This window comes from Schistocerca serialis, chromosome 7, assembly GCF_023864345.2.
Source record: "Schistocerca serialis cubense isolate TAMUIC-IGC-003099 chromosome 7, iqSchSeri2.2, whole genome shotgun sequence".
In the NCBI taxonomy this organism is placed as follows: domain Eukaryota; kingdom Metazoa; phylum Arthropoda; class Insecta; order Orthoptera; family Acrididae; genus Schistocerca; species Schistocerca serialis.
Genome location: NC_064644.1, coordinates 23,624,995 through 23,639,136, shown reverse-complemented (window position 1 = coordinate 23,639,136; position 14,142 = coordinate 23,624,995). Strand labels below are relative to the sequence as shown.

General features: G+C 41.7%; 1 protein-coding gene across 1 annotated transcript in view; it reads left to right on the top strand.

Moving 5' to 3' along the window:
- LOC126412583 (uncharacterized) overlaps nucleotides 1-14,142 on the top strand; it is a 474,286-nt gene that overhangs the window by 404,270 nt on the left and 55,874 nt on the right. Inside the window, exon 4 of the mRNA XM_050082234.1 lies at nucleotides 10,041-10,255. Within this exon, the coding sequence (XP_049938191.1) occupies nucleotides 10,041-10,255 (215 nt within the window). The remainder of the gene's footprint in view (nucleotides 1-10,040; nucleotides 10,256-14,142) is intronic.

The window sequence follows — 14,142 nt, the reverse complement described above, 5'->3', positions numbered from 1 at the left end:
ACTAGATGCAGACATATAAAAAAGAGGACAAATAGCTTCAAAAATGGAAGACAAAATTAGAAAAAAGGGCACACACGAAAACATACGCTCAAATTTAATAAATGAATGAATTAATAGACATAACATGCACTCCTTAACTTTTATAGGTACTTCTCTGCAGATCCAAATTTCTGTAGAAGTGTAGGCTTGCTTAGCAAATAGTATAAAAAGATACACAGTAAATTTCTTTTAAATTATGCTGGACCGTGAACGTGCCTTTAACAGATTCAAGGTTCAACGTATTCCCGTCATTAGTCCACTGTGTTGTAGTGAGCGAAAACACTCTTTCTGCATTTGCATTGGTCTTGATACATTGAAAATATATTCGGCAAGTCTTAATAATTCTGAATGAAAATCAACACACTCACTTTCACAAAAATACTTGGCCCATTTTTTTACTACAAGATAACCGACTAAGTTCAGGATCATTACTATTTTGTTTTAGAAATTGCCTAAAATTACAGAATTATTCAAAACATTTTACATCTTCAGTTTCAAAAGCAGCAAATTCATCTTGCAAATGCAAAAGGCTATTTGCAGCATCACTGTAGTTAACATCTTTTTTAATAAACACGCATGTGAAACAAGAAAAGTAGTCAAACACATAGAGCCATCGTTTTAAATGTTCATGGCACGATTTATACAGCAACATAGCTTCCTCCATTAAGACTTCTTTATATATATGAAGACAGTAACTGTTCTCGAAAGAACAGATTACTGTTGTTGACCGTGCAGCTTTTCACTGGAATAAATGATGACTAACTGAAACCGTCAGCTGCCGACAGGTGTTGTTGATATACCTCGATGTGGACAGCTGAAAATGTGTGCCCCGACCGGGACTGCCATGTAAGCAGGAGATCCCGGGTTCGAGTCCCGGTCGGGGCACACATTTTCAGCTGTCCACATCGAGGTATATCAACAACACCTGTCAGCAGCTGAGGGTTTCAGTTAGTCATCACTTAACTTCTTTATCAAAGTCACACTCCGAATCAACAGAAAGACTGTCAACAAACAGCAAATCACACTCATACATGAGTACTGAGTGCACGACATGTTATCTAAAATCCGAAGCCAAGACAATGTGAATTTGGAACTGGAAATAATGAACGGAAATTTTAAATAACCGATATATGCGCTGGCTTATGGATCGATCTATGGCCTGTAGTGAAAAATCGATAAAATCGACAATCCTACTGCCATCTGTAGATAAGGTATATAAGAAATGAGCAATAGAACGGGAATGATTGCAAATATAATGTTATTACGCTCAACTTTGCGTCAACATTGCATCAACGTTACTGACGCCTTCTGACAGCAATGTCCGTAACTCGTGGTCTTGCGGTAGCGTTCTCGCTCCCCGCGCAAAGGGTCCCGGGTTCGATTCCCGGCGGGGTTAGGGATTTTTCCTGCCTCGAGATGACTGGGTGTTGTTGTGTCGTCTTCATCGTCATCAGTCATCCCCATTACGGTCGGAGGAAGGTAATGGCAAACCACCTCCGCTAGGACCTTGCCTAGTACGGCAGTGCGAGTCCCCCGCATTGTCTCCTACGCTTCTTGGAGTATGGGACCTCATGATCATCATCTGGCAGCAATACGTGTCACATGTAGGACGTGTTGAGTAGCGCTTATCTTGGCTGACTCCGGCTACACGTTGCGAGAAGGAGAATAATCTAAAAATAGGCCCGGACCCCAGACAAACAGATAAAAAGGACAACATGTCTGGATTTATCCTGACGTCTGGTCACCGTACATGGTGCTGAGGACGAGGATGTGTTTCTGCACAGTCAGTTAGTTTCGTGTTCCATTGATCAATCATATGGTAACCGTTATGATGTAGAACGTATAAAGCGCATAAGAAATGCACACATGAATCAAGGGCTTTTTTTTTAAGCTTAAAATTTTTTTTATCTAAGCCATTCCTTTAATGACACAAAATGGATACATTATACCTATAGATTTATTTATTCCTGTGCGAGAAGTCATCTATGATATAGAAGGAGTTGTCGAGGGGATATGATTTCAATTTATTTTAAACTATTACTGCTGTCTGTCAGACATTTTATTTCATATGGTAATTTATGGAAACGTTTCACAGCAGCACATTTTATCCCTTTCCGTGCCAAAGATAGGTTAAGTAGAGGATAGTGCGAGTCTTCCTTTCTTGTGGTAAGATAATAATGAATATCACTATTGTTTTTAAATTGGTCCATGTTGTTGAGAACAAATTTCTTTACTGAGTAAACCTACTGTGAGGCTGTTGTAAGAATTCCTAACCTTTTAAATAGATGCCTATAAGATGTGTGACAATGAACCCCACACATTATTCTAACCACTTTCTTTTGAGCAGTGAATACTTTTTGCCTAAGTGTTGAGTTACCCCTAAATATTAATACGTATGACATCAGAGAGTGAAAATATGCAAACTATGTTAGCCTGCTAATTTCTATATCCTCAAAATTAGCAGTTATTCTGAGTGCAAATGTTGCTGAACCTATTCGCTTTAGGAGATCCAAAATATGAATTTTCCAGTTATAATTTTCATCTACATGTACACACAAATCCAAAATATGAATTTTCCAGTTACAATTTTCATCTACATGTACACACAAAAACTTAGTATACTCTACCCTGACTACTGACTTCTGGTGATGTGTTATATTTATTGAAGGAACTGTACTCCTTGCAGTAGAAAATTAGATGTACTGTGATTTTTCAAAGTGCAGAGCAAGCCCATTCACAAAAACCCAATCAATAACTTTTCCAAAGACATTATTTGTATCGCTTTTTATTGGAGTTTCTTTTACTGGATTAGTGACGATGCTTGTATCATCAGCAAACAGTGTCAGTTTAGCTTCTTATTTCAGATAAGAATGGAGGTCATTCACATATATATCAAGAACAGAAGGGGACCCATGATCGAACCCTGTGGAACGCCTAATGTAATTTCACCCCAGTTAGTGGGAAACTGCCTTAAATCACTTAAACCATGTAAAGAAACTGTTCTGTAGATACGACTTAAACCACTCGTATGCTTTTCCATTTATACCATAGAATTGTAATCTGTTATGTAATGTCATGGTTCACACAATCAAACGCTTTGGATGAGTCACAGAAAATTTCTATTTTTGATACTTTACTATTTAAAGGCTCTATTATGTTGGCAGTGAAATTGTATATTGCTCCCGGCCGGAGTGGCCGAGTGGTTCTAGGCGCTACAGTCCGGAACTGCGCTACCGCTACGGTCGTAGGTTCAAATCCTGCCTCGGGCATGGATGTGCGGGTTGTCCTTAGGTTAGTTAGGTTTAAGTAGTTCTAAGTACTAGGGGCCTGATGACCTCAGCAGTTAAGTCCCATAGTGCTCACACCCATTTTTTGTATATTGCTGTCTCAGTGGAACAGCATGTTTGAAATCCAAACTGTGATTTACTAAGTATCCCATTACTGCTGAGATGGCTAACCACTCTTGAGTACAATACTTTCTCTATTATTTTTGAAAATCCTTTAAGCAGAGGTCAAGTTACCTTGGATAAGCTCAACAGGGAAGTTATTGTTTCCAAACTATAATAACAATGTGGTGGCTCACACTGTAGGCATCATGTGGCTTTTTGCAGATGACGATTGTAGCATTTCTTGATCTAGGAACCAATCTTTATTCCTACAGAATACCGGTCATTTTCCATGTTCCACTGTCCATGTTAGATTCTGATAAAACATATACCGCACTAGACTAATTTGAGACTGCTCTGTGGATTGAACACGTAAAATTCCACTTTAAATATCATTTTCTTTCTGATGGGAAACAAACTGACGCCTTCTGCCAGTACTACATGTCACATGAAGGACGTATGGAGTAGTATATATCTGGGCTGACTCCAGCTAAGGATTGCAAAAACGAAATTGCAAATATCTGCTGAAACACCAGAGAAAATGCGACCGACGGCTCTTATGACGAATACCCAGTATTTTTAAATTAATTAAAAGATTAGAAGAATACATTCATTACTTTCTAAATAAATTACCTTGCCAAATAGTATTCTATGTTTATACACACAAATCGAATTCTTTATTTTGACAGTCATAAAGATAACATTTCATTCAATATCTATTATGGTATCTTTATGGTGACCTCTGTTTTATATGTTCTACCGACTGTATCGTTATTTCACCCTTCTTTTACACCATATTAAAAATGTATATGTTCTACCGACTGTATTGTTATTTTAGCCTTCTTATACAACATATTATAGATGTTATATGCATTATTTACAACACCAGCACTTTGTGAGGGACACCCATTTTTATTTTAATATGCTTACCCAGAGTGGAAATTGATTTTTCTCAAATAAACAGTACATAAAATATAAACTGAATAGTGATATATGTTAACATTGTAACATAATTATACCTCAGTTGGCATTTAATGACAATGTCACTAGCTACTTTGTCAAGAGATGTTGCCTCAGCTGGAGGTATATGCATTGTGTGTGGTAGTAAGGTTCAGGGAAAGTTGACATACAATGTGTGCCACACATGTTGTGTCAGTGTATTTGATTAACATCATTTTATGGCGACAACACTAGTTTCAGTCATCTTAAATTTTTAACCAATGTCTCTTAACATAATATCTTTGCTGTGGAAAATAAACAATCACTAGACAAAGTTTTTCTTTGAAGTTGCTTTTAAGTTATGCTCTTAAAACGAAACATCAGAATATTCTCAGAACATCATGAGCAGAAAGAGGCATGTACTCAAGCCAAGAGAATGCAGGAGGGAAAAAAGATTAACCAATGATGACGTGGATTTGAGTATCACATATGTATCACGTATGAGTATCACATATTGAGAGCTGCATCAAACCAGTCTCAGGACTGAAGACCACAACAACAACAACATATGTAACTTAATAAAGGCTCATGTAGTAGCAAAATAAATGTTATATGTTAGTCAAGTATGTTAAAAAAATATGGAAGTAAATCTAGTGACAAGGCTGTAAAAGTACCTATGTAGTATCTGTTTACTACCTTCAGTGATGTGTGTGTGTGTGTGTGTGTGTGTGTGTGTGTGTGTGTGTGTGTGTGTGTGTGTGAGTGAGTGAGTGAGTGAGAGAGAGAGAGAGAGAGAGAGAGAGAGAGAGAGAGAGAGAGAGAAAAATGAGTGTGTTTGTGTGTGTGTGTTTGTGTGCGTGCATGTAGCTTGTTACAATATGATATTATACCTGCAAGACACAATTATTTAAAATTAAAAAATTATCAATAATGATATGGAGGGGTCATGAAAAGGGACTCACATAGAACATTTTAAAATAATTTAATGTTTTGACTTTCCCTCCCTCCAGCGGTCTATACATAGAGTGATTCAAAAGGTTGTGTACAAGCTGAAGGTTGTGATGGAGAAGTCGAAATAAAACCACCTTGGATTAAGAATTTGTGCTCTTGAAAGTAATCCTGAACTTTGGAATCTGCAGTAAGAAACAACGAGGAGAATCAGTGTAAGCACACCTTAAGTGCAGCAAAGATGGTGTTCTTTTTCTGTGTACATATAGTTGGAGGTAACTAGACACAACTCATGCACATTTTGCTGTGGAACTATGTGATGTAACCAATTCCACATATCCCAGGCACTGGATCAGAAGAGGAATCCAATTGGATGGCCACTTCTCTCCATTCATCTAACACCATTTTATTTTATTCTTTATGAGGCAGCATATCAAAAGGCTTATGTATGGGTACAAGTTTCTGATAAAGACTCTCGCCAGTGTACTTGCAGCACCTGGTGAAGTTTGTGCTATGCAGGGTGTATTTGATTGAGTGGTCCAGAATGTTTGATGAGGATATTACACCCATATTGAATGTGATGTTCGCCATTTTGAACACCTCCCATTTGGGCTAGTTGTGACGATGTAGCAACCTGCTCCACATCATATGCAGTTTCTTATTACGTACTTTCCTTGTGAAGGCAACATGAGTGCCGGCCGCGGTGGCCGAGCGGTTCTAGGCGCTTCAGTCTGGAACCGAGCGTCTGATATGGTCGCAGGTTCGAATCCTCCCTCGGGCATGGATATGTGTGATGTCCTTAGATTAGTTAGATTTAAGTAGTTCTAAGTTCTAGGGGACTGATGACCTCATGTTAAGTCCCATAGTCCTCAGAGCCATTTTTTTTACAACATTCTTTAGCACACAACTTATTACCTCTGCTGACCTTAGGTACACGTGCATTCATTGTCCTTTGTTGTTCCTTACTTTCCTAAGCTTTCACAACCACAGGCTTATTTCCAAGCCCATAAGTCTCTATTCCAGAGTTGACACATTTCGACTCCTCTATTAGATCTTTTCCTTTGTGCACAACCTGTTGAATTAAATTGTATACACATGTACTAACGACCCATCTCAGCATTGCACGAATAGCTCAAAGTATCTGCAGCTGGACGACTTGCTTGGTGTAGTAGTAATTTCGTTTAAGGACTGCTGCGTAGTTACAAAACAAATTCAGAGAATAACTTTAGAGAACTGAATTACATCACTTTCATGTAACTTAAACACTTTAAGCTGTACACATAGGAAATTCCACATGACACTTGAATGTTACCTGTTACATATTTCATTGCCATTTGGAGTGACATCTTGTGTTCGTGATGGGAGCACTTCATGATTTAATGAATCTGTTTATGATCAATGCAAATATTGTATGCGAATCATGGGTCTTTGTGCATGTGTATGATTGTGTATCAAATATTGCATGGTTCCTGAGTGGGTCGTTTGCAAAGACCACAAAGAAATCGAAATAAAAAGAAACAAAACATACATGATCTTGATGTACAGTTCATGACAGCAGTCGTGTTGCAAAGCTTAGTGTGCAGTGATTCATTGTGGAGACTCATTGCCACAGTTTTTTTTATTGTGAACCCTTTTGGCAGTCTCTTTCAGAATCTTGTACAAAGAATCCCGTCTGCATCTGGGTTTGATTCAAGATAAATATAAAGCTGAAAGTTGGGTCATCTGCTGTGTTGCTGTAAAACTTTATTTATGTGGACCAAGCAAAGCTGCACCTGTGTTAAAGTAAAAACTAAAACTAAACTAAACTGCACCTGAACAGGCCATTAAAGCCCAACGGTACCGACCGGCTACTGTGTCATCCTAGCCTACAGGAATCACTGGATGTGGATATGGAGGTGCGTGATGTCAGCGCACCAGTCTCCTGGCCGTATTTCAGTTTATGAGACAAGAGTCACTACTTCTCAGTCAAGTAGCTCCTCAGTTTGCCTCACAAGGGCTGAGTACACCCCATTTGCCAGTAGCTCCTAGCAGACGGGATGGTCACCCAACCAAGTGCTAGCCCAAGGCATAGATTTAGAAATCACATGTTTTTTACCTATGCAGTTGTTCTCAAATGATTGCAAGAAACTACCTTGTAAAAGTCTAAAAGTCTTTGACCCTTTCAAATTTTGTAGTCTCACCTCGCAGTTTGATGATGTAGTGGTTATATTTTCATTATTTGTCATATTTATTACAATATTTCAAAGTTAAGTACCTCACTGCCTATTGTTTGGGGACTGTGCAGTGACAGAAGACCGAAGTGCAATCTCAGGGAACCGAAAACTGGTAATCTGTAATTGTCAGTTTCTGTTTTAAATTCATCCTTCAAAACTCCACAGACGTATTTGAAAAAGGTATAAAGACATTTCTGAATCCCTTTCCATCCTTTATTTTCAAGGTTTCAAGAAGATTGTGCCAGTTTCTGTTTCCTTCTTTAAGAAGCTCAAGCATCCATCAATGTTCATCAGCATTGCTGCTACTTTTCGATTGGTGCACTTTAAGTTATACATTGCTCCACACAGAATGTAACTAACATACCAAAACACTTTTTTTATTGTATAAGGCCCATATCTCTTTCTCAGCGGTAGATATTCGTTTACCAGTGCTGTGTATAATTTCAGAGTGTCCAAACAAATAATATCTCTAAAAAATTAAGATGTGTCCAAACTGGACATGCTATGCCAAACACATTCCACCTATTGTCGATATATCAAAGGAAGGGAACATTTGTATGCACTCAGTTTAAGTAGGCTTGTGTCACACGGTGCAGAACTGTGCTTCAAAAGAATGCTGCCATTCACCCCTTAACCCTAGACAGCAATGGCATAGTTTTCACAGTTGCGGCAAATCTCAATTCATCATTGTTCAACTAATTTGCATGCAATATTTTTAAATCACCAGGTGATTATAGTTAAATTTTCCCTATTTGACTTGTTGTAACACAGAAACTAATTACTGTACTTGGTAGCATTAGCGTCCAGAGTATGGGGTGCATGATCTCCATGCATCACAGTGCCACCATCCAGTTTCAACTATGGCCACCAGGTGACATGATCAGTCATCATGATTCATAGTCTCACCCACCTGACAGTCGCAGTGCACTTGTTGATGTGTCAACATGAGTTCGGACAAAAGGAGCAGGGCATTATTGGTGCAGCTCTATTATCAAAACAACAGTAATACTGCAGCTGCACTTCAATAATATTGCTGGCTGAATGGATTACAGAAGGGTCCTCTTTCTCCACCTGCTGTGCAGAGCATGATGACGAAGTTTGAATCAACTGGAGAACTCTGCTTGCTCTGGGAGGAGGCCGATGACCAGCTGCACCACAGGTGGTTGGTGAAATCGCTGCTGCTATGGGAGACAATGCTACGCGCAATTGCCAATCGCCAGGTGGTGTGCGTGCTGTGTCACAATAATTGAACATCCTGTGGTCCACTGTATGGAAAGTGCTTCAAATCAATCTCAAACAGTATCTGTACAAGATCCATGTCATACAGCAGCTTCTACCACATGATGCATAATTACATGTTGACTTCACTCTCCACATCCTCTCAAGGACTTAAGTTGATGAGGACAGAGAAAACTCATTTTCCTCTGATGGGTGAGGTGAACACACAGAATTGCTGAGAGTGGGGATCTTCACCTCCAGTCACTGTGTGTGAAGTTCCTTTGTATGATGAACATGTCACCATATGGTGGGGCTTCACGGCAACATTGATCATTGGCCCATTCTTTTTTGGACTGGTTGGCACTCTCAAGAAAAAAGACGTGCAGTGTGACTGGTCAGTATTACTGTGAAATGCTTTGCCAGCATGTCATACCTGCCCTACAGGAGGGAGATGCATTGAACTGAACAGTTTTCAAGCGAGATAGGGCACATCAGTAGTGAAGTTCACCTGCTTCCCTGACACGCATTTGGAAATGATCGAACTATCAGGCGATCGTTTCCAAATGCTTGGCCAGCATGATCAACTGATCTCACTCCCTTTGATTTCTGGTTGTGGGGCTACCTGAAGGACAGGATTTACCAGGGGAACATTCACACATGTGCTGATCTGAAGTGCAGCATATCAAGAGAGATAGCAAGCATACCTACGGACATGCTTTGTTCTGCTGCACAGAATGGAATCCTGTGCTTTCAGACTCTTGTTTACACTGATGGGTTCCATATTGAGCCATTGAGCCCCTTTTTGTAGCAGTAATAGTACTGGTATGTAATGGTATGATGTATCGAAGCAGCACATTAATAGTGCTTCATCTGAATTGAGTCTGCATTATTTCTGTTCGCCATGTCCTTGACATTAATGCTACCAAGATTGGTTCTCATACAGTAATTAGTTTCCGTGTTGTAACGTGCTATATAGGGAAAGTTTAATTATAACCACCTGGTATATACACAAACTTTCCTCATAAATCAGTTCCTGTGTTAGTGAAAGCCGTATCATGGAACTGTAGCAGATGACTTCAATTTAGCAACACATAGAAGAAAGATACAGTTGGTGTGTGCGTGTGTGTGTGTGTGTGAGAGAGAGAGAGAGAGAGAGAGAGACAGAGACAGAGAGAGAGATTATGCGTCCATGTTAAATCATCGACATTCTATACGTCTCTCTCTATGTGACTAGCCATATTACTGTACTGTACAAAACCATCAACAGGTGACTAACTGTTATAACGATGCGTTGCAGGAGATGAGGGAGATGGCGAGTGGTCTGTGCGCATGGACGGCGCCACCGGCTGCGGCCACAGCTGGGAGGGCGTGCGGCGCGTCCTGGGGCTGTGCTGCGCATGCGCCTTCGGCAGGCACGCCAAGCCGCATCGCGAGCTGCCCCTCTACTCCAGGGGGCAGCAGCAGCGTGGCCAGGGCGGCGGCGAGCGCGACAACGTCGCCTCCAGGAGGCACGCGGGTCAGTAGCGAGCTGCAGGGCGGCGCACACCACTTTTGTCTCCCATCTATTTGACCTGCAGATGGTCAGAGATTTAGCCGATCACCCTTATTCTACGCTACTGGCCATTGAAACTGCTACACCAAGAAGAAATGCAGATGATAAACGGGTATTCATTGCACAAATATATTAAACTAGAACTGACATGTGATGACATTTTCACGCAATTTGGGTGCATAGATCCTGAGAAATCAGTACCCAGAACAACCACCTCTGGCCGTAATAACGGCCTTCATACACCTGGGCATTCAGTCAAACAGAGATTGGATGGCATGTACAGGTACAGCTGCCCATGCAGCTTCAACACGATACCACAGTTCATCAAGAGTAGTGACTGGCGTATTGTGACGAGCCAGTTGCTCCGCCACCATTGACCACACGTTTTCATTTGGTGAGAGATCTGGAGAATGTGCTGGCCAGGGCAGCAGTCGAACATCTTCTGCATCCAGAAAGGCCCCTACAGGACCTGCAACATCCGGTCGTACATTATCCTGCTGAAATGTAGGGTTTCGCAGGGATCGAATGAAGGGTAGAGCCACGGGTCGTAACACATCTGAAATGTAACGTCCACTGTTGAAAGTGCCGCCAATGCGAACAAGAGATGACCGAGACGTGTAACCAATGGCACCCCAAACCATCACGCCGGGTGATACGCCAGTATGGCGATGACGAATACACGCTTCCAATGCGCATTCACCGCGATGTCGCCAAACACGGATGCGACTATCATGATGCTGTAAACAGAACCTGTTTGTGATGCAGCTTCAAGGATAACCGCAGCCATGGTCTCCGAGCTGATAGTCCATGCTGCTGCAAACGTCGTCGAACTGTTCGTGCAGATGGTTGTTGTCTTTAAAACGTCCTCATCTGTTGACTCAGGGATCGAGACGTGGCTGCACGATCCGTTACAGCCATGCGGATTAGATGCCTGTCATCTCGGCTGCTAGTGATACGAGGCCGTTGGGGTCCAGCACGGCGTTCCGTATTACCCTCCTGTACCCACCGATTCCATATGCTGCTAACTGTCACTGGATCTCGACCAACGCGAGCAGCAATGTCGCGATACGATAAACCGCAATCGCGATAAGCTACAATCCGACCTTTATCAAAAGTCGGAAACGTGTTGGTATGCATTTCTCCTCCTTACACGAGGCATCACAACAACGTTTCACCAGGCAACGCCGGTCAACTGCTGTTTGTGTATGAGAAATCGGTTGGAAACTTTCCTCATGTTAGCATGTTGTAGGTGTCGCCACCGGCGCCAACCTTGTGTGAATGCTCTGAAAAGCTAATCATTTGCATCTCACAGCGTCTTCGTCCTGTCGGTTAAATTTCGCGCCTCTAGCACGTCATCTGTGTAGCAATTTTAATGGCCAGTAGTGTGTATGGTTACAAATTATGTATTCATTTGATTTCAACTTAAACTACTACAAGTTTATTGTTATTTAAGTTGGCCATCAGACCAGCTTAGTTTTTCAGTTCAGTCACGATTTCTGTACCTCTGTCCTGATTTTTCTCAAAGGGAATTCCAGACGCTCATTTCCATCAGATTTAACAATTATCAACTCTTTTACCCGTTGCATGAGGGGTGTTCAGTATGTAATGAAACACTTTTTTTCTGTAAGCAGGTTGGATTTTTCCAGGATTGCAATATGCCGTATTAGTCCCACTCTTCTGGCTATACCACCCTATTTTTCAGTATAATCTCCATTCAGTGTGCCGGCCTTTCGGGATCTTACTGGGAGGCCTTTACGTCACTCTACTAGTCGACATTGGAGCCAACGTATTGCTCCTTCAGTAATCTCCCCATCATCCACAAAAAAACTGTCAGGATGTGCTCATAACAGCCAAGCGATTCTGTGCACATGGTCTTTCCATTGCTCTTTACGGGACGTCTCTTAGGTTTTGAGGAACATAGACAGGACACCCGTCTGAGTACCTCAGCTAGTGGGTGTGGGTGTCAACACTACAAACAGAAGAGCTTCTGTGAAGTTTGGAAGGTAGGAGACGAGGTACTGGCAGAAGTAAAGCTGTGCGGACGGGGCGTGAGTCGTGCTTGGTTAGCTCAGTTGGTAGAGCACTTGCCCACAAAAGGCAAAGGTCCCGACTTCGAGTCTCGGTCCGGCACACAGTTTTAATCTGCCAGGAAGTTTCATTATGACTACTGCCCACCGCTACGTTGGATGCCGCCTGGCGGCGTTGTGGGAACTTAACGTGGTAAGAAATGTATGTACGTGGAGCAGAGACGAAGGGTACTCATTCTGGCGACTACAAACGCAACAAATAAGGAAATCCACTGACAGCGACATTAACAAAGGCCGCACTATTATTACACAGAGTCTGTGAATGAGTATCTTGAAAACGACAATGCTGGTCGAATATCCAGGTGCTACTGTGTTGAGCGTCTATGGAAAGAGGTAGAAGGGCAGTGAAACTACCACAGGCACCAAATGGTTGAACGTCCACGACTCTACACAGAACATGGAGTTCTGCCGATTGCCTGCTCTGTAAAGTTGGATAGGCGACAATTTATGACATATCTGGAGGAAAGGCACAATAGTGGTTCACGCGCATGTGTTTCGGAACACACCATTTAGCACACATTACTGAACACTGGGCTCCGCAGTAGATGAGGCCTACGTGTTCCCATATTGATCCAGCGACATCGTCAATTACGATTGAAGTGGGCACAGGATCAATGGTATTGGACAATTGGTTAATAGAAACTTACCATCTGGGCAAATGAATCACGTTCATTGCTACACCAGGTCGATGATCATCTCCATAAAGGCCATCATCGAGGTGAACGAAGGTTCGAAACGTGCATCGCGCCCCAAGCGCAGGCCGGTGGGAGTAGTATTATGCTACAGGAGACGTTCTCCTGGTCTTTCATGAGGCCTGTGGTGGTAATGTTACAGCTGCGGACCACCTGCATCCGTTCATGCTAGATGTCTTACCCAACGGCGACTTCATCTTTCACCAGTATAATTGTCCGTGTCTCAGAGCCAGAACCATAATACAAAGGCTTGAGGAGCATCATAGTGAATTCACGTTGATGTCCTGGCCACCAAATTAGCTTGATGCGAAATGCTATGGAACCCATCTGCGTCGCTATCGGGTGCCATCACCACATACACAAATCAGTGGCCCGTTATTTACAGGAATTATCTGACTTGTGCATGGATATCTGGTCCCACATACCTTCACAAACCGGCTAACAAACTGTCGCATCCGTGATACCTAGAACTGGCAATGTCTTTAATTCCAAAGGTGGACCAACAATCTATTAGGCAGGGATCATAATATTTTGGATCATCATCTGGTTGACGAGCAGCTTAGACACAGCAGAGATATAAAGCGCCATTTACAAAGAGAAGTACACGGAAGAACAGTCTCTACAGCAGCGTCTAGTGCAACATTAAAGCCATTCTTCAAATCTGAGAAACTTTGGGGAAAGTGGGAGATGTTAAATGTTAGTTGGAATGGAGGAAGTCTTTGCATATCTTACAACCAATAGCCAGAGTATCTATGTATGGATTCTACATACAGACAGTGGCTAGAGTGAATTTTGATGGAAGTTGTGTTAAATATTTTCCTGTAAGTTTGAAGAATACAGACATGCTGAAGAAACTTCACAGTGACGATATATAGATTTTCTCTGCTCGCTATTCTTCATCTTCAATGGCACTAATAAAGTGTAAATTAATCGAATTATTGTAACAAATTTATTGCATTTCATTAAGGTCCTTTTAATTTTATTGTAGTGTCCATATTTGCAACGTGTCCTGAATTTGGTACTCTGGTCACCATCGGCTACCAGCCACAACTCATTTTAACTCCACTA